The sequence below is a fragment of the Malus sylvestris genome, chromosome 9, assembly GCF_916048215.2.
Source record: "Malus sylvestris chromosome 9, drMalSylv7.2, whole genome shotgun sequence".
NCBI classification, from domain to species: Eukaryota; Viridiplantae; Streptophyta; class Magnoliopsida; order Rosales; family Rosaceae; genus Malus; species Malus sylvestris.
In genome coordinates, this window is record NC_062268.1 from 15,570,048 (window position 1) to 15,597,950 (window position 27,903).

Here is a 27,903-nt window from a genome sequence, read left to right on the forward strand (position 1 = left end):
TCCCTTTTTTGCCTACTCAAATTCAATCCTCTTTCTTGGCAGTTACCACCTCTTTTTCTGAGAAAATGTAAAATAAGGACGGAATGTGACAACTTTAAATAAAGAATGTAAGAAAGGGAACTGGATTGGATTAACTAGCCCCCCAGTTGATATGATTCTTGTTTTTAGAGTTTGATTACTAAGTTCTTCTTCATTGTATCCCTGCATCACCGTCGTCGGGCTATCTCATCGTTGGTGGCCATCTTCGACGTTGGGTAGAGTCCGCCGCCTACACTCGGGGTTCTCTCTCTCATGTTGGATTAGAAGATGTGATTTTTTTTTCATGAATATATTGAGTGGTTGTTGCCGTCTTTGATGACATATTGATTGAATATTGACGACATATCAACTGAACACACTTTCATGAATGTAAGTTGTAACTATTCGTACTAAATAACCGTGATTGTTGCCCTCTTTGATGACATATTGATTGAATATTGACGACATATTAACGCACTTTTGTATTTGTAAGTTGTAACTATTCGTACTAAATAATTTTAAACCAATTGTAAAATAAATAAATAAAATCATAATTAACAGTCCAATTTATCGGACGACCCTTAAACATTTCACATTATATTACTTAATAAGGATTTCAGTGAATGAAACTATATTACTTAAAACACATTAGTTTCAGAAACTAAAAAAAATAAAAAATACGAGAAGGATTCTAAACAACATATTATTAGCACTGCCTTTTTTTTTTGGATGAAAATACAGCAAAATTAGGCGAGATTAGCTATTTGTTAATAGTTGCGTACGAGACACCTACTCTTCCCAAAGGAAAATTGACATTGCACCTTGAAACCCTCGCCCCTCCACTCTCTACCAAATTTTTTTAATATCTAAATTATATATTAATAAAATCATGTTTGTCAACCAAAACCTCAATAAATTACCATTCTAATCCTCTCACCAGAACTCAACAAAAATAAAAAATGTGGACAATTTAGTATACGCATAACACAAATTTTATTGTTTTTTATAATAACATCACAACCATGTAAATTACCACTCTACATTCCCCATGTTCTCCTACCTTTTCTTTTCCCACTTTTTTTATTTGTCTTTTTTTATTTTTGAGTTGTCATCCATGCTCATTCAGAATAAGTCGTACTAAAATAAAAAAAAAACATATTTAGTTGCGCCCTTAGAGCGTGTGTGCCGATTGCTAGTAAGAATTATAAAAAGGTACATGTAAGGAGACTAGGCCAACACCATCAAACAGTCAACAAAAACGATGAGTAGGAAAAAAAGGCAAATTGCGTGTATGAACAGTGACTGCAAATGATAGGATAATTGACCACCAACGTCAAGCGTAAGCTGCAGCCTTATAAGAGTCTAGCAAGTAGGCGACCTGGTTGCCGTCCCGATAGATATGTGTAGGAACAAAACTCATCTGACGAAACCATGAAACTGTTGACAAAGCCTTATATAAGTAATGTTGAACCAAAGTGGAATCAGTTTTAATCCAAAGGTGTTTCCAGTCACAAACCCATGCGACACGAACTGCCTCAATAAAAGCTAAATTAAACTTTCGCTGTCACCGAACTCACAAATTCTGTCCAAGAAGCAAATAGCGCCAAGGACTTGGCCTTCACTGGTATGGAAATCGCCTCCAAAACTCGCACACTCATTAGAATAAGAGCCATATATATTCACCTTAATCCACCCCAACTGCGAAGGATGCTAGTGAACAGGGGGCCGAAGCCAAGAGCGGCGAAATACCTAGCAATGAGAAAATAGGCAAAGAAGTAGAAGGAAGGTGCCGGCTAGAAAAACATGTTGAAGACGATTCCCGAAAACAGTCCGTAAACCAATGCTTAGCATATTCCGAAGGAACCAAATGCCCCAAATAAAAGTACAAAGTAAAATGATCTAAAGCTTACGAGTTGATCTAGAGAAGCCAGCAAGGTAAGGCTATGAGAAGATAAATCTTTTAAACCTAAGTGACACTCCCTGATCCCGATATCCCACAGACATCAGGATGGTCACGTGCTGGTTGACACCCGAAGGTGACGCAAGCCATTTATGAATGCAAATGTTGAGAACATGTGAAGCATGCACTTCAATTGTAGCAAGATAATATAATGTGACTATTCATGCAGTAGTAGAGTATCATCACAATAATAATATTCAACTGCCAACAATGAATTTTTATGATAATATAGGACATGTTTAGAGCATACAACTAATACAGAGTACAAGCGGAAGGTAAGATAGAGAAGTGCTATTACAATAGATGCCAAAGCAGAGAGAATATAGCACGATGTCACTGGTAGGGGAATGCCTCGTAGTTCGTGTCGTATTCCTCGTACCTAGGTCTTGAGGGGACGCAAAACAAATATGAGTGGACCAAGTTGATATATATATATATATATATATATATATATATATATATAATACTGAAACAGTTATCAACATACTAACCACCAAAGTTTTATGAAAACTAATAGTCTAATATGTAATAGGTTTTCTGAAAACCCTAGCATACCATAGAACCTTTCATGAAATATATCTCGTATATAATGTGCTAGATAGTGGTATTAGTATCAGTATCATACAGCCGAAGCCCCCAACCTACTCCCGGTCGAAGTCAATATAAGTATCTTCCGGCCGAAGCCACCAACCTACACCCTGCCAATATAAGAGTATCATTACCCTCAGGCACCAACCTACACCCAACCCGATGGTCAATATAAGTATCAATTGCCCATAGGCTTCTACAACACCCAACCTGAAGGTCAATATAAGTATCATCACCCGCATGCTCCTACAACACCCAACTCGAAGGTCAATATAAGTATCATCGCCTATAGGTAGGTCAATATAAGTATCATTGCTTGTAGGCTCCTACAACAGTCATCCCGAAGGTCAATATAAGTATCATCGCCCGCAGGCTCCTACATCACCCAACCCGAAGGTCAATATTTGACCACTAGATACACACAAAACAATCGAATATAGTCTTTCCAAACATAGATACATATATCTCAAAACATCTTCATAGTATAAAGTCATCCATCATCTATACTATAAAAAGTGTGTAAAAGCATGTCCTAAATAGCATATAGTCATTCATCATATATGGTACAAAGAACATCAGTTCGATAAAATATGATATTCCAAAATATTCGCAGTAAGCATAATATCTCATAAAATGTAATCATTAAATCATGTTTTTCATGTATGCATTTCTACTATTAAAACATGCATTTTAAAAGAGGTCCACTCACAAATACTTCGCCGCTGAAGAGCCACGCAAACTAGTGTAAATGGAACGCCACATAAATGCACCTAAGTAAATAAAGGGTCAAATTAATAAAACTCTATTCAAATGATTGAATTTGGGAAAACGGACATCATAAACGGGTCAAGGAAGTCGAAATTAGCCTATGAGGGGTCCCAGACGAAAACTTGAAAAAAGTCAACAAGTCAGCGTTGATCGTTGACTGGTCAAAGTCAAAATCAACGAGTTGGTCAATTGGGTCAACGAGTTGGGTCAAAGGCCAGACTGGTTCAATAGGCTAGGCCAGGTTCTTGGGCTTGGATCCTAAGGCCCAAAGGCCTGGGGTCCAAGGGTTTTGGGTTAAGGGTTTCCACTGGTTGGGCTTAAGTTCCACGGGCCAAAGGCCCAAGTTCCATACGGCCCAAATGCCTAAGCCTCTAACAGTTTTGGTTTTGGTCCTAACAGGCCTTGGGCTGAAGGCCTGGCCCAACAGCCATTTGGGTTTTAGAAAATAAATTAAATAAATTTAATTAAAATAGGTGGGTTGGGCTTAACGGGCCTAAGGTCCTGGGTTCTAAACGGGCCGAAAGGCCTAGGTTCATTGGACTTGGGTCATTCGACCCGTTTCTTGTCGGGGAGGAAGGCCAGAGCTTTTCGAGCTCCGGTCACCATCATTTGGTCACCTTAACCTACGATCTACCTACGAAATTGAAGGTAGAGGTGAGAGGGAGAAGTTGGTACCTGAGGTTTGTCGTGAAACAGCCGGATATGGCCGGATTTGGGCTCACACACCCACAGCTCGCCGGACCTAGGTTTGGTGTTCTCTGGGCACCCCGGAGCTTCATGACAATGGTGGAGAGGGAGGGGAGATCCTTGCGAGCGTAATGGTTGTGGTGTCGTTGCTGGGGAGCCTTTTTGGGTGTGTGTGGGTGTAGGTTGGGTGTCGCCGGGTTTGGGAGAAGGAGAGTGAGGGAGAGAAGAGTGAGAACTGAGAGAGGGTTCATGGAAAGAGAGAGAGAGAGTGGTGAGTTTAGGGGCAGCCACATGGTAGCTGAAGAGAGGAGAGAGTATGGGAAAAGAGATCCGGATTGGATTAGGATAGGGGGCCAAAATGAAAACTTCAACAACTGTTTAGGGGAAAAGTATAAATACAAACTAAATTTGGGGAGTGGTTTTACATAAGCCCCCCAAATGTTTTGGACGACAATAAACTCTACAAGAAACAAACGAAATGCCTCGGGAATCAGGATCCCCTGACCAAAAGAAATTACAAATCCAACTGAACATGATTCAGTGAAGGCCAAGCATAAACCTGAAAGCTGTAGATAAGCAAACTGTAAATCACTGACTAGATAAGCTATTGATGACCCGCTTTATTGGCAATGTCTTGGAAGAAACTTCTTAGAGGACGACCTTGAAAAATGGGTACACCCAAATATTAAAGGGAAGACCCTAAGTCAATATCAAGAAGAGTAGTGCTATCCACACACCAATCTTTACTTCTTACTCACCCCTCTCAACTTTTGGATCAGATTGAATGAATGGAAAAAAATTAACAAGGGTATGTGGGAGATAAAAATGAGTGTGAATTATCCTACTAAGAATGCCCAAGCTGGAACACTTTATAGGTTGAGCATATTTCCCTAAGAAAGCCAACGATTTCTCTTTGTTAACTTGCCGGTTAATACAACGATCTAGTCATATTATTTCACCTCTAATTGAGAGGTTTAAAGTTCGAATCTCGTGAAAGACGAATTACACTAAACAATATTTAGAACCCCTATTATGAACCATGATGATTATTTTCTAGGTTGGGCTGCTAGAAAGTAGTACATCTTGCTGGATTAGCAAACTCCTCCTCAAGTTGCTCTGAACTTCGTGAAAGGCTTAAACCCCTTGTGCTTTTTGTTTGGACCCAAAATTAAATGGCCCGGTTTCAGGGAAACATGAGACGCCTCTAACCAGCCCTTCAGTCTGCCATTGCATGCACCAACTGGAACTCGAATGAAGCTCTGCAGCAGTGGTCAGCAGCAACATCTCACGAGGCGATGCTGCTCAGTGAAATCAAAAGTTCCTTCAGAATGATCGGGTACAGTTTTGGACTTACTACTCATTTGCCAATTGGTTATAAATATTATGATTTGTGTTACTGTTTCACAACGCACAGGAAGATGAGTAGTAAAAAATGAAAGAAGAAAACAAATAGATGAGTAGTAAACTAGATTGAAATGTAGACGTTGGCTAGGCCAGTTGAATAGGACAGTATGCCGGTCCCTGGTGCCTGGATTCGAATTACCCTCATGTAGATTATAATAGTTTAGAACTAGGAAATAAGCCCGCACGTTGCTGCGGGAACCAACTGTTTCAGGCGTAACTGCATAAAGAAGACACATTTCAAGCGTAACTGCATGAATAAGACACAAAGTCAGTAAGTAAAGCTCATATTCTTAACAGTGTTATTTTAACAACAATTTTGAGTCCTACTACATTCTATGTCCAATAGGAATTTAATTGCTTTTCTATACCATAGAGTGGTGCCGAAAGATTATTTCATGGAGTTACTGATGAAAGATCTGGAAAATACTCAGTGGTGTTTTTTGCAATAGGCGTGCAGCAGCCAAAAGTAAGGTTATATTTCTATCTATTTAAATGGCTGCCATATTGTTGTTTTTATACATGTCTACGGATTATACAACATCCTATTAAATTTTTGTTTCTTTTCACTATTTCTAGTTCCTTGATGGGTTTCGTTCCTTCCATGTTCTATATTTCCAATTGCCTTAAGCTACGGCGGGATGGATGATGATTACAACACGTTTAAGTTGATGTCTTCTCATATTCGTGTAGAAGAATCATATTTGCAACATCGTTTGTCATTCTTGAAGAAAGAGGAAAATATTAGTTTTAAAAAGGGAAAATTTCTAGTGCTCAGAGTTATATGTTGATGGGAACCACTGATCCAACAGGAACTCTAGAAAAGAATAAAGTTTGTGTTCTTCTGTATGTACAATTTCTACCATTTTTTTAATCCCTCCTGTTACACAATTAGTAGGATGAAAGTGAATGTTCAAGTACTTGTTTAAGTAGCTAACTTCCGAAGAACAAATATTAAAAGCAAAAAATATGCAAAAAGGTTGTTCTCATAAGAAACTGAAGAAACAGAAACAACATGCAGTTAACACTTTGTTTGCTCCTGCAGTTAAGATGGTTAAATATATGTGTTGCAAGCTAGCCACTTGTTTTAGCATTAAGAAAAAACATTTCCGAAGCACAAATGTTAAAAGAAAAAAATATGCAAAAGGGTTGTTCCCATAAGAAACTGAAGAAACAGAAGCAATATGTAGTTGACAGTTCGTTTGCTTCCGCAGTTAAGATGGTTAAATATATGTCTTGCAAGCTAGCCACTTGTTTTAGCACTAACAAAAAACATTAAAAAGTGTTTCGTTCTTGTTCCAGCACCTAAGGTTTTAAGCACAAATTTTCAACCCAAAAAACATGTAGCACATCTTGTAGCACTCGATGATGAAGATTGTGGGTGTTCACTTTTTCTGAGATCGGACATCTTCCACACTATAGCAAAAAAACATAAATAATAATTTAGCAGACACTGCCATCATTGATATTGTGTAGATGTGGGTGTGAAAAACAAATTATAATTTACCTATCTTTGATTTTTTTGGCCTGAGTTTTTGTCTTGAGTGCGGCTATCGGTACTTTGTCGGCCGGTTCAATTTTGGGGACAACCAGATTGTGGAATTCTCTAGCAATTCTTGCAGAATTGGTTGTGTCTGTTTGCTGGGGGCGAGGTTTTTTGCTGTTAATGAAGGTAAATTTTATAAGGTTAAAGAGAAACATGATAGTCATGGAGAAGAGTGCGAAAGAGTGGTGCAAAACGTTTTGTAGACAGTTTTTCATGATTGGCTAGATTTACACTGAAGAGAAGCAAGTATAGTTATTAAGATTGACACATGACAACATTTATTGTCAGGAAAACTTTACCTGTCAGGTTTGTCCGTTTGATCAGGGAACAATACTCTCTTTGACGTTATGGCGGGTGCAACTGATTTGGGTTGTTGATCTGGTTGTTGGGAAGGTGTCAATGGGGCGGGGGTTGCTTGACTGGTAATTTGTTTTCCTAGACTGGTAGCGGGTGTTTGTGGTATGACTGAGGCAATTGTTGGGTTGGAGAGCGGTTGGTCTTCAACCAGTCCATTAACGATGAAGTCTGTTTTTGCAAAGTCGGTGTTTTGCTTTCTAAAAGAGAGTTGAAATGTTTTTGAGTTGCCGACCAAATTGTTAAGAATTGGTGGCACCACGAAAGGGTCCTCGTGTCCGTTCTCTATCACCAAAGTGTAGCAAGAAACGCCAAGCATCTTTTCGGCTTGCCTTCCTATCATGAGGAAGTTGTGTTGGTTCGTGTTATCTTCGACAATCAGATTGATCTTGAACCTGTGCAAGAGGAGGATATTTTGTGTTAGACAATCATACATTCTAAGCGAAAGTTGGTAACCAAAATGGAGAGGTCCTACAATATCCATTTCGTCACTGAACTTATTGAATTCAACATACCAGTTAACTTTAAACTAAAGAAAGTGTGCTACAATATTTAAAAGCGGTCATATGACAATAGCTGAGAAAACAGCCATTCCTCCTAAGCGGTGTAAATTTTATTGACTTATTACATCAAAGCAGCATTCACGTATCATCATTATGGTTGTTTTGGAAACTCTTAAGTTTCTTCTTTAAAGGTGGGAAAAACACTATAGGTGTAGACTATCCTAAACACATTATAGAAGGAATATTTACGATAATGTCACTAATACACTCCCAAGGGTCAAACAGTAGTCAAAGTATAATGGAGATGGAGACCACTGTAAAGTTATTTGTATGCACGCATTTTAGATCATGAATCAAAGACCAACATATGCATGAGAGTGAATGCAAAAATATATGTTGGCTGAAGAAAGCTGTGTGCTCATCACATGTTCTACCTTCTCGTCGCATAAAATATCATAGATATAAAAGCATTATTATGTTTGAATTTGATAATCATAAGAATTTCAAAAAAGACTCAACAACTTAATATAACCGTTAGACGTAAAATAGATGCAAAAGATTATTACCATGGTTCGGGTAATTTGTTTATCAAACCATGTTCGTTGCACTGAAATGATCCAGACATCTTCTTTACAACTTTATGGCAGGATGGGCAAGAGTTGTACCACCAACCTCTGGCCAAATCGAAGTCAACAACAGTCGCTTTGCATGTGAAACTTGCATTCTGTTATTGAAACATAGGTTTTAAAATGATCATCGACATTTAATCATCACCTTGGAAACATGGTGTATAAACGAATACACACTCTGTCATACTTTTAATATCTTGGTTATTGGAAGTTATCAACAACATATTTGTGGACTGCTTGTTCACTTTGATTGTTTCTCCTATTCATGTTAGTTATTATTCTAAAGCCTATGTTTACATAAATATTAAGCGTGATAACCATAAAGAAAAGGTATCTGATAGCTTAATGAACTTTACATGTTGCATTTGACTTTTCTTTTGAGATGTCTTAGGGGTATCATATCTTCATTAATCATTTAAGCATCGCTTTGGAAACATGGAGTAAAAACGAATAGGCACTCTGTCATACTTTTAATATCCTGGGTATTGCACGTTGGCAACAGCATATTGGTGGACTGCTTGTTCAGTTTGATTGTACTTCTCATTCATGTTAGTTATTATTCTAAAGCCTATGCTTACATAAATATTAAGCATAATAACCATAAAGAAAAGGCATCTAATAGCTTAATGAATTTTACATCTTATATTTGACTTTCCTTTTGAGATATCTTAGGGATATCATATGTTCATTGATCTTGATATTAAATAATTGATTTCATTCCGGGGCATTATAATTGTTGGTGCGTTTTTTTTCTAACAGTTTGAATTTTTTGTAACAGGTTGGTAATGAGAGACTAACCTTGTGCAACGTAGGATCAAGTAAAAGCAACTCGTCTATCGTTTTTGGTTCAGAATCAGCACCAATAACATGCCTTTTATACATGTCAGTTGAGCTGGGCAAGATTCGCATAGGTGATTTTAGATGCTCAAACCTATTTTTTGCATCTTTTGGGTGAGAAAGATTAAACTAAAAAATATAAATGCAAAAGTTCTTAAAGAAGGGTTGTTTATTTACCTGCGCTTGTATTCAGAGAGTTGTGGAATGTCCGGATTGAAAACATAAACGGTTGATCCTGTGCTTCCAAGAACAGGCTTTCCTATAGATAAAAAGAGAATAATGAACAAATTGAAACTTTAAGCAGTTTAATAAAGCATGTCGGGGTATGACCTTGGTATTGTTTAACTTTGAGGCCTGTCAAAGCAACAAACACGGGTGGCAATAACGATTGTATTCCACTGTCCTCAAAATTTGTCGCAATCTCTCCCCATAAGGTGATCCTTACTGTTTCACCCCTGTAAATAATTAAGAAGGTGTCAGTCAGTTATACGTTACGTTTACGGTGTCATATGTGAAAATTGTAATCAGAGTTTAACGCATATAGAAATTACCTGATATTTTGGAGATTAAGATTTCTCTTCTTTGCAATTCTTGTGCGTTGGATGGTTACCTCTTCAATCGGCTGCACAGCCGTCAAGCAACCAAATATATCTATAGATGATGTTCATTAGCGAGAATGAGTGTGCACCAAAGCCAACAAAAAAATTAAAATGATTCTCATATTTTGGAGTGGCGCTTAAGAGTAAATTTGTTACCTGTAAGTTCAACATCCCTATCGATTTTTTCGTAAAGCTGCTCAAGCTCAATTAAATTGAACCAATGCATCGGGATTTCCTGGCTTGTTTTGTCAATAGGAACGATTGTGGTTTTGCTGTTCAATTCAATTATGGCAGCATGAGGGACAACCTTGCTTGATGTCCTGTTGTGAACAACACGAAATTTGTTGATTTCGTATGCTTCGCCAACCCTTAGATGGTTAAAAAAATATTGCATGTCTCGACTGTTCATGGTTGCATGAACCACATCCCCCTTTCAGAAGAAGAAAAATAAAATCAGACAGTATACTAAATGAGCAGGAGAACATTTAACGCAAAAGGTTATGGAACCACGTAAGAAGTAAGCGTAGCATAGTGGTTCCTACAGAGATAACATGTAAGATCATATGGAAGATAATAGAGAAGATTACTTTAAGAATGAAATTCGCAGCAATTGAAGCAACTTTGTAAATATATATTTAGTTTCATTTGTACAGGTAGGAAAAAAGAAGAAAATAAATTAAGGAAAAGAATAGTTGGTAGTTGATACTCAGCTTCGTTTGTTCAGTTAAAAAATCTTCCTCAAAAATAACAAAATATAATCTCTCTAGTGAAATATAAAGAGAGCCGAATTGTGTATGGTGCACCATGAATATTTTTGTTAATAATGCAATTTATTTTAAGCCATGCTATTATACGGAAAAAAATGGAATTTTGATTTGTTGTCCACCTGCATGAACTGGTTAAATGCAGCCTCTAAATGAATGTCGAGGGCTAACATTGAATCTAGCAAAACAATTCGCCAAATATTAATTATGCAGAAATGATGTATAATTGTGTAGAGGATTTGGTTCACGAACTTTAAGATAAGTTTGATCACAAAAGTGTGTTGTAATAATTGTGTGCACATTTTGATACACGAAAATAGTAGTGTTTGACGACAGGTTAAAAGGTGTAAGAATCTTACTTGTTTATCAACAAATACACAATCAAGACTTGTAGGTTGAGGATCATTTCCGATGCTCTTCGTGACCCATAACCTACAAACCCTGATCTGGAGTTTGTTTCCTGGTTGGTACGACGTCAGAAAACTAATTGGCATCGCATCCATTAATCTAGCAAAAGATGAAAAATTTAGAAGCAAATTAAATTCAACATTGAATAGGGTGATTTATGAAAGAAATGGTGGAGCCATGATTACAAACAAAAAAAATAACAAAGGGACAAAATGTGAACATAAACGTATACCTGTATGTAAATGTTTCAATACATCTTTATAAACAATGTTTTTTGTATAACCGTAAGGCATGTCACTATTGTGAGCAATAACAATTTTGAGACCCTTTTTTGAGGTGACCCTGGATAGCGCAACATAGAGTTGTCCATGAGAAAAAACAGTCTGCGATAGAAACAAACCAACCATTTTCAAGGATTGTCCTTGACTTTTGTTGATTGTCATTGCATAACAAATTTTTAGAGGGTATTGTCGTCTTCACACAGTAAAAGGATATTTATGCTGAGATGATTCAGTAATGATCCTGGGGATATAAACTCTTTCGCCAATGTTGCTTCCCGTCATGATTTTTGCTTGTACAACTCTGTCGTTCAATTGTGTTACAACCAATCGTGTTCCATTACACAGCCCTTGACTTTGATTTAAATTTCTGATCAACATCACTGGGGCACCAACTTTCAAAGACAACTTGTGGTGCGGCAAACCAGGTAAATCAAGTTGGTTTAGAAATTCTATTGGATAAAGCATATCTAAATTTTCAGAATTTTCTGTTGCAGAAGACACCGAATCAAAATTGAGATAAGTACGACTTTCGCCAGGTACTATACCCAACACAAAATCGTTGATTTCAGTTGCTGTATCATTTCGTGGCGTCACAATAGCTCTTTCTTTCAGATATGAGACATCTCGGAAATTTGCTTTGAAATTTGTATACACAGCTGAAACCATGGCTTTGATGGGATCGTCATCAAAATGGATAAGGAATTGGTTTGGAAATTCGACCCAAGAGCTTTCTTCATCAGCTGAAGATATAGATCTGGCAACAGTACCATTTCCAATATCTAGTATCCACTTTGCAAAATCAGCGAGTTCTTTTTTTTCCACTTCGTTCAGACCTGTTTTCGAAAGCCTCATGTTTTGCTTAAGGAAAAATATAGTTAAATAGGACCAAAGGTATGAACTCGTAAATGAAGCTTGAACGATGTCAGCAACACTTCCGCTTGGAACAACAGGAAGAATTTGCCTGAAATCACCTCCGAAAAGAATTGGTTTACCTCCAAATGGCAAATGGTCAAAGCCTGGTTTTGACCCTTTAAGAACATCACAAAGGGATCTATCTAGAGTTTCAAAACACTGTTTATGATTCATGGGGGCTTCATCCCAAACAATAAGAGTAGCGTCAGTGATTAGTTTTGCAAGATGAGTCCCTTTTTTAATTTCACAAACCGAACAATCAGTGATGTTGATAGGAATTTTAGATCTAGAGTGAGCCGTCCTTCCACCAGGAAGCAACAGGGAGGCAATTCCAGATGAAGCCACCGTTAAAACAATTTGATTTTGGGATCTAATTCTAGTTATGATGGTGGTCCACAAAAAAGTCTTACCTGTTCCACCATGACCATGCACAAAAAATAGGCCAGATCTATTGTTGTCAATCGTCTCCATGACGCTGTCATAAACTAATTTTTGCTCCTTGTTTAATTGGCCAATCAGGAGTGAGTGCCCTTGTTTTAGTGAGTTAGCATCATAATTTAACTCTTCTCTCAAACTCCTAGCTTTAAGTCTATCCATCATTAGATTATTTGGTTGTGGTAGGTGATGCTTTGATAGAGAACTATTTGAAGCTGTAAACAACTTTTCTAACTCGTACAAAAGCGAATTTCTAAGTTCATCCTGATATTTAGAAAGATCTTGTAGCCCAAAAGCGTTATGCATGTTCTTGGAAATGTCATCGCACATGGTTTTCCAATGTGCTTCAAACAAAGCTGATGGATCAGTGACATCACAAAAGAGCACCAACGTGACAAACAATTGCCTCAATTGGAAAGATGATGCAGTGATAACTGCTTCTAACATAGCGCTATTCCATTCCCTATCATCTCCCAATAAACCAGGGGACATGCATGCAGCTTGGAATGTGGGTTCAAGAACCTTTTTGACGGTTTTTAAATGGTCAAAACTAAAGATGCCTTTCTGGTAGTTTAGCAGCAACCTCAAATAGTATAATTCACCAGCAGCAGGGTGAACATACGCAACCCTACCTAAAGATCTGCCTTGTTTTCTACGGCTCCATTGTTTCTCATCATTTTTCCAAACATACTTCGTCGGAAATTCAACATAAGATAACTTACGTGCATCAGGATCTTGGACATTGGTTTCAAACCATTGCGTTAACATTGTTCTTTCGAGATTAGGGTGGTTGATAACATAGTTTAGATCATCGGTCTCTCTAAAAACAACGTTTTGGTCAGATGGAAGGTGTACAGACAATCTTTCAACCGATGGTTCCCTAAAATGAATGTGAAACTGTAACAATCTCCAAACAGCTTCGTAAGGGCATAAATATCTACAATTTAGATAAGCCACAACCTCATCAAACTTTTCATCCTCAAAAACAGCTCTAGCCCGATCAACACCTTTAGTTATGTACTTAAAAAGATACTTGATGAGTGTTGATTGGCAGCCTGATTCAACATTTATATGCGCTTGATAATTCAATAATAGCTCACGATTATAAGGGACAGCAAATGCGTTATCAAGCTTGATTCCTTTTTTTAGAACAAACAAATTTTCTATATCCCGACGCTTATATGCAACGAAACCATCATCAGAAAAAGTGGTTTCACTTGTGAAAGGTTTTGGAAATTTTTTTGAACATTTGTTTTCTTTCATGCATGGTGAAAATCGATTTGCAAGACCACATGGCCCATGGATCATGTATTGTGAAACTGCATCGTACCCAACTTTGTCAACATCTGCATCAGGAATCTCAGCCGAAATGATAGAATCAACATCGTAGGGAGAATGACATTTATAATGTTTGTTCACCCAGACCAAGATATGACAATGAGGAAGACCCCGTTTTTGGAACTCCACCGTGTAAATCACTGTTTTTAAATAGAGAATGCAAAGACATCAAAACAAAACACTCTAGATATGTAATGATTAGATAGATAAACAAAGAAAGGGAAAATTTTGGCCAAGAGCGATTAACTAACCTGATTCGACATCGCCAAAAGGTTTCCTTGATTTGATGAATTTAATCATATGGTTAAGCTTTGCTTTAAAAATTCGGGAGACTATATCAGGCCTGTCTTCAGGCCTACAACCAGGTTTATCACGTAGATCTTCAATAATTTCAGGCCATTTAGCATTGCAGGTGAAAGTGATAAATAAATCAGGATTTCCAAAGTGACGGCATATGGCCATTGCATCCTGATAATTATTTATCATATATCTAACGCTGCTAGTAAACGAAGTTGGCAAAATGACTCTCTTGCCAACACCAGAACTGCTTGTATTTCCTGCTTTGAGAGCTTCATGAATTGCTTTAAGATTTTCTGTTCTAAAAGAATCTTGATTTGTCCTAATAAAATCTAACCTATCTTCTTCAAGCGTGGCATATGCATCAACTAAATATTGTTGAAACAATCTACCACCTTTCAATAAGGTGTCATTTTGTCCTGGTCTATCCTGAATTTGATAACCTAGAAACGCTCTCAGTGATACTCCCCCAGTTTTTGGTTTTTTCCCTTTATAATCTGGATTCCAAGGAAGGCCTTTCTTATACCCATCTTCACCGTAGGGGAAAAGAAGAGGATATTGTAGTGCCATGTACTTAGGATGTAACTTTGTGATTCTTTGTAGGCCATGCGTCCTATGCTCCACAATGATATCTCTTTCAGTGTGGAATTCGCCGATATCCCCAACTATCAAGCCACCTATCTCGTCACACGCCGGCAAATTATATTGTGCATCATGGTTAGCCTGTGCATCGTATAAACGCAAACGTAAATGACTTGTGGACCCTTCATCAATCATATCTCTAGCGAGCCTAAAAAGCTTAACGACCTCATTACAGTCGTCTAGCATTTTAATGAGGCCATCAACAACATGATGGTCGAGTTTTTCAACCGTTTCTGATCCACTAAAACAACAAATACGATTACTGACTTCATTTTGAGTATCATGAATGTATAGTTGTGCAAATTTAGGATTTTCGCCCTCCAGAGGCAATAAAGAACCCATCAAATGATGCACTTGACCATTAATTTTAAAAATATAAGGACCCCGACCCTTGTTGATTGATGCATCGACTTTGGCTCCCATTGATGTTAATGCCATCATTGAATTATACGATCTAATATTTGTTTTAAATTGCAAGCTGTTTCGAGAATTTTTGGGATTCAACAAATCATCCAAATAAGGAGGGGTGGGTTTAACGCGTGGGAATTTTACTTTTTGACTCATGCAACACGTGGTGAATTGCAAGGTAGAAGATGAAGCATTCTTGGCGGACTGTTCTGTAGGCCAAAACAGAGCACCGCAATATTGACATTGACAATTTCTTAAGCCAAAATCAACATATTCTGGATCAATCCCTATAAAAACAAAGATTAACAGAAGCATTCATCAAATCGACAACCTTAAGTTAACTGATGGAGGAAACTTAACTTTTGAAATTAGTAAGAATGAGAATTGAGTTATGTTGAAAGATTGCATACTTTTTCTTTTTTTTTGATAGTTGGCTTGTCCGGTTATCAGCGGGTTCAAGCCAGAATGATTGGTTTGAGCATGAATGGCTAACAAACTGTGCTCATTGGCACGATCAGCAAGGAAAACCGGTACAGAAATCTGATGAGAACTTGTCCCAGGTTCGAAATGTGGGTTAAAAACACCACGGATAGGAATATTTTGTTTAAAAGCTGATGCAAATGTTTGGGGAGGGCTGTCTTGGTTGTTCAAAGATGTTGAAACATCATTATCTTGATCGTCGTAAGCGGTGGGAACATCTTGCAACTCTGAATTATTGAGATCACCATCCGCAACAACCGCATCCAAATAGGCACGTTGAATTTCAACGGCCCTTCTAGGTCGCCTTATTCGTTTAGACATAAAACTATACAAAGGGGAAAAAAACAGAAACAGTAGCGCACTCTTTAATAAAAGCAACACATCAACGAAAGAACCATCTAAACCAAATGAAATTAGCAGCGAGCTATAACCCATTAAAGCAAGAGGTGATTGAAAACACAAACACATTCTAAACATAACAGTAAAAACACAATCATAATGAGATGAGAGAAGAACAAAGAATAGAGAAACTTAATATGCGGTTGTCTTCTTGAACAACGTTGTTTCCCGTTGACACGGTAAAAGGTATGAATAAAGCATGCAACGATTGCTAAAAAAATAGCGATAAAGAAGACCAACATAAAGATCAAACAACAAAGCAACCATAAGGTCTCAAAAGAGCAAACAGAAATGAAGAAGGTGATGTTCCTTAAAGGTGCAGAAATCTAACCGATATAGAGACGGGATTGTAGCTGGGCACAAATCCTACTGAGCAGTAATGCAAGATTGCAACGATTAAAACAAAAGTTGTAGAACCTACAAAAAGGAAGAGAAAATATAAACGCATATATAATTGGAACGACGTATGTTTTAATACTTTAAAGAAATGACATGCATCAAAAGCCTTTAGGTTAGCAAAAGCTTTTAGGTTAGCAAAAAAAAAATGAATTGCCTGAAATAGAGACGATCAAGATTTAAAACGTTTAAATTTTGTCCTAGGTTGACTCATTAGATGCAAAAGTGAGACAGCATGAACAATTTAACACCGAGAAAGACCAACAATACTAAAGCACAATCGAGCTAATAATAAAAAAAGCATATAATGCAAAAGAATAACAACAGGGCAAAACACTTTTGGTTGATCTTACAACAGGCTAACAGGATAAGATAAATCACCAGATATTGCAACCATGACAAAGTCCGGAAGGCAAGATAATGGACTTTTGCTCTAGTTAAAAAAATATTAGCATGTGTTACAAGCAATGTAATGTTGTGATGTAGTTTCATTCTTTTTCACAAAGCTCTCAATTTGGACTCTTATGAAATGTTGAGTTTGATACAAATTATTAATGATAGAAATACTGTAGCATGTTTTGAGTTTAAGCGCATCACTTAACGATGCCAGCTCATCTATAGATTGACTAATTGTAATTAGCTTCATGACGCAGTTTTTATATACTTACACGAATAAAAACCGACAAAGCATGTAAAATCAAATTGATAGTAAAAGAATTAGGTAAATCCATTCAACAACTACTAATCAAATTGTAAAAGTAAGATATGCGTTTTTCTAGGTTTAATAAAAGCACCAAAGTAAAAGGTTTTTATATGCGTTATGAGAAAAATTCATTATGGCACCAAAAATCGTTGCTCAAAGCAAAGGCAAAAAAAGCAAGAGCCACACAATTGATGCTCTTCATCATCGTGGGGTAAAACTCTAGCTAAAGAACATGCCGCACCTACTTGGGGGATAGGCAAGGCAGGAGAAGATGCCACTCCAGCATACGAACAAATACCGCCAGAGAAGATACCGTATCTGTTTGGGGGAAAAGTGGAGAAGCCACCATTTCTGCCTGGGAGGCAAGTAAAGCAAGTGAAAATGATACATCAGCCGTGGTGATTTTGAACAATATGCTCCAGGATCAAATGATTCAGGTGTTGAATCCTCGTAAATGTTGATATGAGATCCATAGGCATTTGAATAGAACACTAATGGGGCGGGTCGTGTGGAATTATGATGTGTTTGTAGTACTATTTACAAATACAATGACACTTATAGACGCTCCGGCTATTTTTGAGTTCGTGTTGGTTTGTGTCCGTAGTGTGTAACGTATGCATTTATAGTTTAATCCATATATTTTCACATGCTGCTATATGCTCTGTTTTTAATAAAAAACTTAAATTTTAAAGATGGAGACATGCAACACGAAACCTACAATTAGATCTGGATTACAAAATGGCAACAAAAAAAATCCTAATCTAAACATCTGTATACTAAAACCCCATTTAAGTAGCCATTAACATCTGATCTAGTACTTCAGCGACTCACTAACCCGCCATACCGTCATGTCTCATCCCCTCTCCACCACTGACTAAACAAACTAAAGGTGCAATTGGATAACAAATCCACTCAATTTTAGCAACCTTGCTACATACATTGGCTTTGTTCAGCATGAGACGATATAAGCAAAGGAAAAAGTCAATGACAAGAGCGGCGAGCTCACTATGAAAACTAAAACATCAAGATAGCAATGGCTTTAAAAGTGTAGAACCAGCAAAGAAGCATCAGCTAAAAGATCCTATCAACAACAACATAAATGGCATAAAAAATAAAAGGAGAGAAAAAAATCCCAGCACGATAAGGTTATTGCTAGGAAAAATCATTTATCAGTGAGATAGAAGTCTACCAAAAAGGTGCAAAGAAGAGTGTGAACAACAGTTTATCCTTAAAAGAATATAAGGGTCAGCAAAATACATTTATCAGCAAGATAGAAGTTGACCAAAAAGGTGGAAAAACAGAGTATTAACAACAGTTTATCCTTAAAACGGTTAAAGGCTTATCTGTTTACATTATTGCCCTTATGACCGAACAAAAAAAGTTTACATTGCCCTTATCTTATCTAAAGACCCACCCCTTCTCTAGACATTTAAAACTCCAAAGGCCGTTGCGGCGGAGGCAAGCAAGAGCAACAAAACTCCAACCTTTTTCCAGCTAGTAAACCTGTGGATGCCATTGGAAAACCCCAAAAAGCGTTGTGAAAGTGTTTTATCCAGCGGAACTTTTTCTTTCGGCGGATTACTACGATTTGCAGGTGGATACATAGTATGGACCACCAATTTGTTTCGGTTTGCACCCCTACCATAAACACGCAAACCCATCCTTGTTTTTTCTATTTTCACTGAATTCTTTGTACCAGGTCCCGGGGCAGTGTCAGAATATCTCACTAATGTCCCTCGATTTCGTTCATCGTGTCGAGCCTTAACCAGTTGCCTTAAATTTTTGACAAAAACCCCTCCTAGAATCTGTTGTTCTCTTCGATTGATCTCTTGTACCATTTTATTTACCCTGAATCAAAATTTAAATATAGCGTCAATATTTCTGTTTTTTTTTTAAGTATCTTTAAGCTTGTGAGTTGAAAAATAACACCATGAAAAACTTAACAACTCACATTAATAAAGTAAAAATATAAGATTACCAAAAGTTACATATAAATTTAAAAAAAACACAATCAAAAAGCATTTTGATGGTGTTTTATATCAAACAAGCAGCTAAACCCGCGCGATGCCGCGGATTACAAAACTATGTTAAACGTGTAGAAAATTTTGAAAAAGTATGTGATAAAGAATAGTGTTTATATACATATATTACATGAGAAAATTGAGAATGCTGATTTGCCATAGCTAGGGAGTGCTATTTACAAAATGTATAGAGATTACCTTCAACCCTCTGTAACCATATAGAGGTATTGAACGATTGATAACCATGAAAATTCATATGTATTCTATAAACATAAATCTACCAAGTTAATGAATTCCATTAAAAAAATCTACCACATGAAAAATTCATTTGGTATTTACTGTAAAGCCAAACCACTAAGGAATTGGAACTTATTTTGTAAAAAAATTAACCCTTCTTCGGGTTGAACCAGCTACAACTCTTGGCGTTGGCAACCTCAAGCATTGTGGCAACTCTTCTGTTCTCGTCATAAACATCTGATTCTGCCAAATCCTTCCACCTGCATCCTAGAATTCATCCTCCCGTCACAGCGAATACATATAAACACCAAATTCCAAATTTGCAGTAAAAACCAAATTCCAAACAATGATTGTATGCATATCCGAGCCATAAGGGAACCAAATTTGAAGAATTATTTGGACATGAAAACACAAAAAATTGGAGGGAAAAATATAAATTCATCAAAATTCCCTACTCAAGGATAAGCTAAAATTGGAAAATATTCAAACCCCAGAAACTTTGGTTTCCTAAATGCCACATACATCTGCATTAGAAAACATTGGAGTAGCGTAATACTTAATTCGGTATAAAAGTGAAAAATTTAAGTCTTTTCTGTATAATGCAAGTGTTTATGTTCACATAATCATGAGACATCATTCCAATGATTTCTAATGCACAAAATTGAGGATTTCTCTAAATTACATATTATCAAAACCTGCAGTTATCTTGCTCATGAAATTTCAGAGCTAACAGTTAAAGGGATGAACTACTCTGTAAGTTTACTCTTAATTTAGATAACATGAGCACTACTGAAAATAACAACATGCAAAATTCGAAGGGTGGTGCAACTAATAAGCAATATAATTTTGACGTACAACATAAATTTCATGGTCTAGTTTACCTTCCACAAATTGGCCATCTTTCGTTTTTTGCCAACCATTCATTATTGCAACCAAGTTGAAAATGATGAGGACAGGACATGTCGTTTGACTTTTGGATTTTTTTGGTGTATTCTGCAAGAAAATATATCAACTATTAAGTATTAAAGCACCAAAAAGAACAATTGAAGAAAGATGCTAGTTTGCAACACCAATATATATTATCACCGAACAATTGATATCTTAAGCCATATTCTAGTAATGCCCATTGGTATTAACTACAGTGACATTTGCACATTTAACTTACCATCCAGATATGTAGGGCAGACGTCTTCATCTTCAGAAGATGGTTGCACATTAGTCCATATGCAAGTTTGTTGTCAAAGCCTTTTCCGAGTTCTCAGATTCGTCTTCAGCATCATCTCCATACTCCATTCCATTTCTTTCCGAAACCCAGGGATTGGGTGCCACAACTGCCTCTTCTCAGTTGTTGTGTATCTGCTTGCAAATGAATCATTGACTTCTAACACCTAAAGACCAAGCCATCACGCTGCAAACGCTAATATCTCTGATCAACATTGAAGGGGGTTGATAATGCCAAAATAGCCCCTTGAATATGTAACGAAGGTGATGTCCATCAAGCCTTTGAAAAGGTGCACTATACTGTTTATAAAAACTAAAGTCAATCAAACTCATGGATCTACCTTTATCTGAGCATCTTCAACCCAAATTTCTTTATATCAGAACCATCATAGACATTCATTGAGTAATGAGTGAGTACAAATCTGTCAATTTTAGATTAAGGCCTTTTTTGCATATAATGCACGGTAATGAACAAACAACACCTCTATTCCTATTTAGTTATCATTATGCAGCTGATGGCAAACAACCATATTGTTTGAGTCAATTCCTAATTGACAATAAGTGCAAGTAAATGCTTATGTGAGTTGTTCTTGAATAATTCATACAGTAAATCTTTAAACAATGGATTTTTTCCAATTCAGGATTTGAGAAAATAAACATACTTACTGAGGTTCTCGAACTGAATCCTTAGGCTTTTGACAGCTACTCTGCAAAAAAAGCAGGAAAATTAATACTTTCAGATTGAATTCATAGAGAAACTCACAAAAAGGACAGCATGTGGAACATCAAGTGTAAAATACTTGCAGAAATAGAAGTAACTAAAATATATGAAGTTGAGAACTTACCTGCTGCCTGGATCTGTCACATCATCATCATCCACATCAAATGGGCAAGGAAACTCAGTATCATCAAAATCATCAGGAAAAGACCTACGGGAGCTGAAGACCAAATTTCCTGTAATTCAAAAAACCCATATGAAAAAATGTAAACAGTCAGCGTTAAATCTATACCATGAGTACATGATGATGAGGTCGAGAGGTATATGCCAATGGTGAAGGCTGACATAAATTTAACAAAATAGATGAGAAACATGAGAATGTTGAGAAATTAACATCAAAATTTAACAAAATTTAACATCACTCACTCTACAAACAACCTCCCGCTTCCTCAAAAATCTAAATTAATCACAATAGTCAAATTCCAAGCAGAAGACTAACAATAATAATTTGATAATTGTTTGGTGAGATTATACAGAAAAAATCTTGCCTCGAAACCTGGTGGAGCTTCAAGCTGCTTCCATGACGATGTCGCTTTTGCCAAGAACAGGTTCCCGAAGCGAAATAGGGCTGAAAATGAAGATCGCAGTAAGAGCTAAACTGCGATAAGGGGACGAAATTCTGGAAGCAAAGAAAGAGCCCTGCTTTTCCAACCTTCTTCCCTGCTTTCCCTGCTTTTTCAATCCTTGGATCCCTAGAAAATCACCAGATTATAGATTTCTTTGGCAAAATAATTTTTTAAATTCTAAAGCAGGATAAATTGCTTACCTTCCGTAAAGAGGGTTATGGAAAATGCACGGATCGCTAAATCATGAAATTATCCAAAAACCCTATATTGTAGAAAATTGAAAATTGTAGGTAATCAAAAGCTCAAGAATTTTACACAGAAGAACTAACTTTCAAATAATTAAATATATAATCACGGGAGAAACGACACCTGTGTATGGAGGTGCTTCGATGGAGGGGGGAGAGAGAGAGAGAGAGAGAGAGAGAGAGTGGAAGAGAGAGAAGCTCCGAAATCGGGAGGAAGAAGCCGCGAGTAGGTTTTTGATTTTTAGTTGCTTCGGCGAAGGAAGAGGTGGAAGAGAAGTCGAGCTGGGTTCGTCTGCGAGAGAAAGATTTGACTGAAGTGAGTCGGTGAGCAGAGCGAGAAAGAAGCAAGTCGAAACATCGAGAAGGAAGAACACGCGTCACCATTTTATTCCCACAGCGTAGCAAACCGGCAAAGTTGGAACAACAAAAAAGAAGTAGGGGCAAAAACGGAATCACACTGTACTATGAACAGTATTTCAGTGCATTTTCTCTTTTAGTATATATATAATTTTGAAGTTTTAGCCGATAAAGAAAATACATAACCTAAGTATTTATGAGTTAATGATACTTGTAGTTTTAATGTTAATATCCATGAATTTTTCTGAACATCTTAGTTGCATTCATGAATTGTTAAAAGGTTACTCATTTTCCTAAGTATAGAAGTTGTGAATTTTTTTTTTTAAAATGTCTAGTTCGTTGAGAGAGCGCAGTTGTGAACAGCACATGTTAAAGAACTTCGGGAGGATGAGATAGTTGACTATTAGAAAACCTAACGAAAACACCAACCAACCAATAACAGAATCACAGACTGAATTGCACAAACAAAATTTAAAAAAAAACAAACAAACCATCCAACCTCTGGACAATGAGAGGATTACAAAGACAACCAAGAATGAGAGCAAAGCAGACAGCAGACAAATAACATAAAGCGATCGAACCAAACAGTTAATTAAAAAAGAATCATAAAGATAAGACGTCTGAAACGGAAAGAATGGGAAAAGACCATATTTAAGTTCAGGTGACATATGAAAGTCTTGATTCAAATGTGATTTAAATATAAGCAAAAGAATAGACGCATATCATTTGTATACACACACCACCATCTGCATAACCAACAACTTCAATGAATTTGCACAGAATTCCAAACTCTAACCCTAAACCACACCCACCTTCTAAAATCTCGAAATAATAGAATGAAAGTGGAAATTAAATTTCAAAAACCCTCATTTCCACATCACAACTAACCACTGCAACTATATATTTTGCAACCAGAAAAACGATAATAGTTTCTTATTTTATACGTGTATAAATCTCTTAGGAGAAATGGAGTTAAAATAATATAAATTAAATGAAAACTTGAACAAATATTTCAAACCAACGAAATTTTTTTTTTGACCCGCCAACACAGATTATATAGTAATGCATTAGCTAATTGTAACAATTGGGAAAAACCACTTAAACAACTCAAAAAATCAGTTTGGTCCAAAGCTATAACACAAATCCTAATTTGTTCTTTGCTGATGTTGCTAATTCTATGATCAAGATGGGGAATATTAATCCTCTTACAGGTACAACCCAAAGTATGCGACGACTGGTGAGTGTGTGTGTGTGTGTGTGTATGTGTGTGTAGTGAAGCGTTCACTTGAGATGCTTAAGATAATATTCGAGCAAACTCTGGCCTCAAGGTTTTACTTACCTCAAACCTAGCCTTGATCTTCTCTTAATTCACTGTTTATTAACATGGCTAAAATCATTTTCATTTGCAAATGCAATATCATATTAATTGTGCTGCTACGTCTACTCATATGTTCTATGTAGCATATGAATTCTACTCAATACCCTAACGTTACAGCGAAAATTAATTGATATTATAAAGAAGTTGAGACTTTACCAAAGCAGCAAGGCAGCGGTTGCAAAATTCAGAGGCTAAAGCTTTCACTTTGTTTCAATTTGCAAAATACCATAAAAGATATTTACAATCGAGGAAAGAAAACACATTTCACTAAAGAATGCACTTCAGCCATTATCAAATTGTCAACCGAGCGAAACGCATAAAACCATACACATATACACAGCCGAATTCTATTCTTTTCAGCAGTTCCTGGTAAAAAAACCAAACCCCCTACAGAAAATCAACGAAAACAAACCCTGGTCGTATGACTCTTAGGCCTAGTCAAATGATCCTATTCCATATCCAAAGGGGTTTTCTTAAAAAAACCAATCTCTCAGTTATCCTTTTCTTTTCTTCTTTCAAAAGTCAAATCAAGACCAAAGTTTCACAGATAATGTATACCCAGAAAAATAAAAAGCAAAATTAATGTATTTCAGAAATGGACATCGGGTCGATGTTGAACCTTTAAAATCTGTAAACCCAGCGAATCAAATGAGTAAAGAAAAAGAAATCGAAACCCTACTGTTCTGAATTCATTCTTCTGTTTGCTAATCTAAAGATGAAGGGAAAGTTATCATAGTTTCACTATGCAAGATTTCGCTATGCCAGATTTCATTTGCAGGCACCAAAACACGCGCAAAATTAAAGTTGGGGTCTTCATACTCTATTGGGTATCTGAAGTCATGTGAAAGCTCGGAAATAACCAAACCAACATCCAATTTAGTACACACCTAAGAAAAACTTAAGCAAGAAAATATATCCAACTGCTCAATCAATAATCAAACACAGTAATACAATCATTGAAAAATTCTCAATCATTTATCAAAATTGAATTAATAAAATTGAATGTTGGGGTCAAAATAAAAAAAAAGTAATTTAATTATAGTTAACTAATCAAGGTTAAGATTAATCAAAAAGCTTGAAAGTCTCATATCTAAAATTACACCTCAGGCTGCAAGTAGAATCAAAACCATGGAAGATCAAAACCACTAACCTTAAACACAGAGGTCTTCGTAGGCTTCAAAGAAAAGTCACCAACTCGAAAAACCCGATCTCCTGAAATCGAAAACAAAATCATATTAACCATCATCACCCAGAATCCAAAGCTCAACAGCTTGAATCAATTTCCGTACATGAGTTCATTACATGCACAAATGCAGCGTTTGGTGTGTGAGAAAAACAAAAGAAAACCCCTTTGAAAAGGTTTTCTTTCATTGAACAGAAAGATGAAAGTAACATTTCACCACGACTATGTTAATTGAATACAAATTTTTTTTTGTGATTATTAATTTAGTATGGATAAGGATTAAGGGTGGCTAGTACATGCAAACTTTCAAGCATGACTTTGTTGTCGGAGAGGTTATGTCATGGAACCAAGTTTTAGTTTTATAGATTATGCCATGCAACCAAGTTTTAGAAATACGTTAAGCACACAAAAAAAATAAAAAAAATCTAACCTGTTCTCAACCTTGGGCCTAGTGCTATATCGTTTCAACATTCAAAAAATATCGGTAAGGATCTGAGTCGGAACATAAGTGCTTACAAACTGTCTATTGGTAGTAAGTTTTTGCGACGCTGAGTTGAAGGCCTAATGAAAGATTCTGAACTATTTTTGCATATGAAAGCAATAAAACAGTTGTTGGATGATCATCATATAGGGCCATGGCTAGCTCCCCACTATATGTATATGCAGAGAACAGAAAAGGAGGCCAAGATGTTAACCTTGAAACTCACCCCTAAACCTGTTTCTTTAAATACATTCCTTTGGTTTCACTCGTACTCAAAAACCGCAAAAGATGTTTCCCCAAAAATAAAACACATCTCTCACTAAGTCTTGATCATACTGTTTCCACACACCTTTTCATATTATTCTCCCTTCAAAACCTTTATCTACCACTCTACCCTCTCCACAGCCATGAGCTTCCCTATTAGATGATAGGTTTGAGTTCGACCCTGAGGAGTGCAGTATTGAGAACGGCAAGTGGGTGTTCAAAACCAAGATTTTAAAAAGCAATCTATCAACAGATGAGCAAAACAATAACTAAAAGAGCCTTCTAACACCCTTATCACATAAATACATAAGCAACAAAGTATGGAGAAACAATCTAGTAACAGAAATACATAAGCAACCAAGATTTGCAAAAACAATCTATCAACAGAGGAGCAAAACAACAACTAAAACAGCCTTCTAACACCCTTATCACAAAAATATAGAAGCAACAAAGTATGGAGAAACAACCTAGTAACAGAGAGATATTCAAAGGATGTAAAGCAGAAAGGAACCTCAGTTTGATTTGTTGAGAAGGAAACAGGAGCAAAGCATGAAGAAACACAGAAATGAGCAGAGTGTAACTCCCAAAGTTATAAAGACACAAACCTGACTCTAACAGTGCACGAAACAGTGCACTAACCAGATTGATCTTCCTAACACCCAACTAAACGGGCTATAAAATTCCTTTACAACTTGATTGAAACTATAAAATGTTAATCACAGTTTTAACAAAGCAAATGGCAAACCAAACAATAAACAATGATTTAAAAACAGTGTTTGAGCTGTTGAATTAGAGTACAAAACCTCTAAATATCCCCGCCACTCAATCAAATCATGCTTTCTGCCCTCTCTGTCTCACTCTCCATCCTTCTTTAAAAACATTGGACAAAATCCATAAATCTCTCCCACAACCCCAGAAACTGCATGCAACCATGTCTTCCCCATTAATTGTTGCAGAAATGGCATCCAGCTGGAACCAAAATCCCGAAAGGAACCCTACCCCTAGCCCTCCCCACTCGCCTCGCCGTCTCTCTGCGCACCCTTTGCTGTCGACTCTTAAAACCAAACTCTCAGGCACCCCTACCCTTGATTCGCTCATCCTACCCCTCTCTCTCTCCTCCCGTCTTTCCTCACATCCCGTTTGAAACGCACGACTCTTCTCTCTCTCCTCTTCTCTCACCCACGACTCTTCCATCTCTACTCTACTCTCTGCCATTCTGCAAGCCACACTGGATGACTCACGGCATTCACCTCACCGCATTCCTATCCCTACCAAAACCAACCAAATAAACCCAGCAGCCACAGGCCAAACCAGCAAAAGGCCATCTGCCCAAACCCAAAAAAAATCCCCCGGGCCGAACCCAAAACTTCCACAAAGCCCACTCATTAAACCAATGGTATGGTTGTAATTAAACTGAAATTCAGGTGCATGAACAGTAAGGAACAGTGCCAAATCCAATGCTTTCTTTAGACTAAAGTAATATGGTCTTGTCGAAACATATAAACTATCGAAACTATAGTCCTGCTAGTCTCTAGGGCAAGCAATAGAAGTTGGAACTGACAACGAAGCTGCTAATTCCAGGAGTCATCAGACTTCACTATCATGAGAATCAGCTGCATACAAACTATCTAGGAGGGGCAAAACAACAGTCCGAAAATAAAGAAAATTTCAACGATTTAGTCTAATTATTATCATGAAATCAGTACACATCAATAAAGAATCAGCTGCCATATTGATCTTGTGTTGTGTCAAACCTTACAATTTACTCACACGAAAGGAAAAATAAATAAAAGACGAAATACTAAGAAAACACAAAAGA

At 36.9% G+C, this 27,903-nt stretch overlaps 3 protein-coding genes and 2 long non-coding RNA genes across 6 annotated transcripts; all 5 read right to left on the minus strand.

Moving 5' to 3' along the window:
- Nucleotides 1-6,753: 6,753 nt before the first annotated feature.
- LOC126583893 (uncharacterized) lies at nucleotides 6,754-11,157 on the minus strand. The gene is made up of 10 exons (XM_050248436.1): nucleotides 11,014-11,157; nucleotides 10,047-10,320; nucleotides 9,843-9,942; nucleotides 9,622-9,746; nucleotides 9,469-9,550; nucleotides 9,253-9,385; nucleotides 8,392-8,549; nucleotides 7,268-7,717; nucleotides 6,930-7,082; nucleotides 6,754-6,838 (listed from the first exon to the last, which is right to left on the minus strand). The coding sequence occupies exons 1-10, from the start codon at nucleotides 11,155-11,157 to the stop codon at nucleotides 6,808-6,810; spliced, it is 1,650 nt and encodes a 549-aa protein (XP_050104393.1). The 3' UTR covers nucleotides 6,754-6,807.
- A 381-nt stretch (nucleotides 11,158-11,538) lies between these two features.
- On the minus strand, nucleotides 11,539-13,182 carry LOC126633828 (uncharacterized). The gene has a single exon (XM_050304377.1). The coding sequence runs from the start codon at nucleotides 13,180-13,182 to the stop codon at nucleotides 11,539-11,541; it is 1,644 nt and encodes a 547-aa protein (XP_050160334.1).
- Nucleotides 13,183-13,240: 58 nt separating this feature from the next.
- On the minus strand, nucleotides 13,241-16,290 carry LOC126633829 (uncharacterized). The gene is made up of 4 exons (XM_050304378.1): nucleotides 15,873-16,290; nucleotides 14,280-15,662; nucleotides 13,413-14,168; nucleotides 13,241-13,254 (listed from the first exon to the last, which is right to left on the minus strand). Exons 1-4 carry the CDS (start codon nucleotides 16,288-16,290, stop codon nucleotides 13,241-13,243), a joined length of 2,571 nt encoding a protein of 856 aa, XP_050160335.1.
- A 2,228-nt stretch (nucleotides 16,291-18,518) lies between these two features.
- On the minus strand, nucleotides 18,519-27,559 carry LOC126582910 (uncharacterized). The gene is made up of 2 exons (XR_007609624.1): nucleotides 25,307-27,559; nucleotides 18,519-19,201 (listed from the first exon to the last, which is right to left on the minus strand). It is a non-coding gene; the product is annotated as an uncharacterized LOC126582910 (long non-coding RNA).
- Nucleotides 19,448-21,792, minus strand: LOC126582909 (uncharacterized). Of its 2 annotated transcripts, none has more exons than XR_007609622.1 (5): nucleotides 21,678-21,792; nucleotides 21,499-21,539; nucleotides 20,777-21,132; nucleotides 20,493-20,604; nucleotides 19,448-19,878 (listed from the first exon to the last, which is right to left on the minus strand). It is a non-coding gene; the product is annotated as an uncharacterized LOC126582909 (long non-coding RNA). The 2 variants fall into 2 exon arrangements; XR_007609623.1 differs by having other exon boundaries at nucleotides 19,448-19,871; nucleotides 21,678-21,786.
- Nucleotides 27,560-27,903: the final 344 nt, after the last annotated feature.

Coding starts and splice junctions, on each gene's coding strand:
- LOC126583893 (XM_050248436.1), bottom strand. CDS start 11,157: ATGGATGCGATGCCAATTAGTTTTCTGACGTCGTACCAACCAGGAAAC. Junction 10,321..11,013: donor GTGTATTTGTTGATAAACAA/GTAAGATTCTTA, acceptor TTCTTCTGAAAG/GGGGATGTGGTTCATGCAAC. Junction 9,386..9,468: donor CTCTCTGAATACAAGCGCAG/GTAAATAAACAA, acceptor TGCAAAAAATAG/GTTTGAGCATCTAAAATCAC.
- LOC126633828 (XM_050304377.1), bottom strand. CDS start 13,182: ATGTCCCCTGGTTTATTGGGAGATGATAGGGAATGGAATAGCGCTATG.
- LOC126633829 (XM_050304378.1), bottom strand. CDS start 16,290: ATGGGTTATAGCTCGCTGCTAATTTCATTTGGTTTAGATGGTTCTTTC. Junction 15,663..15,872: donor TGATCGTGCCAATGAGCACA/GTTTGTTAGCCA, acceptor TTGTTTTTATAG/GGATTGATCCAGAATATGTT. Junction 14,169..14,279: donor TTTTGGCGATGTCGAATCAG/GTTAGTTAATCG, acceptor ATTTAAAAACAG/TGATTTACACGGTGGAGTTC.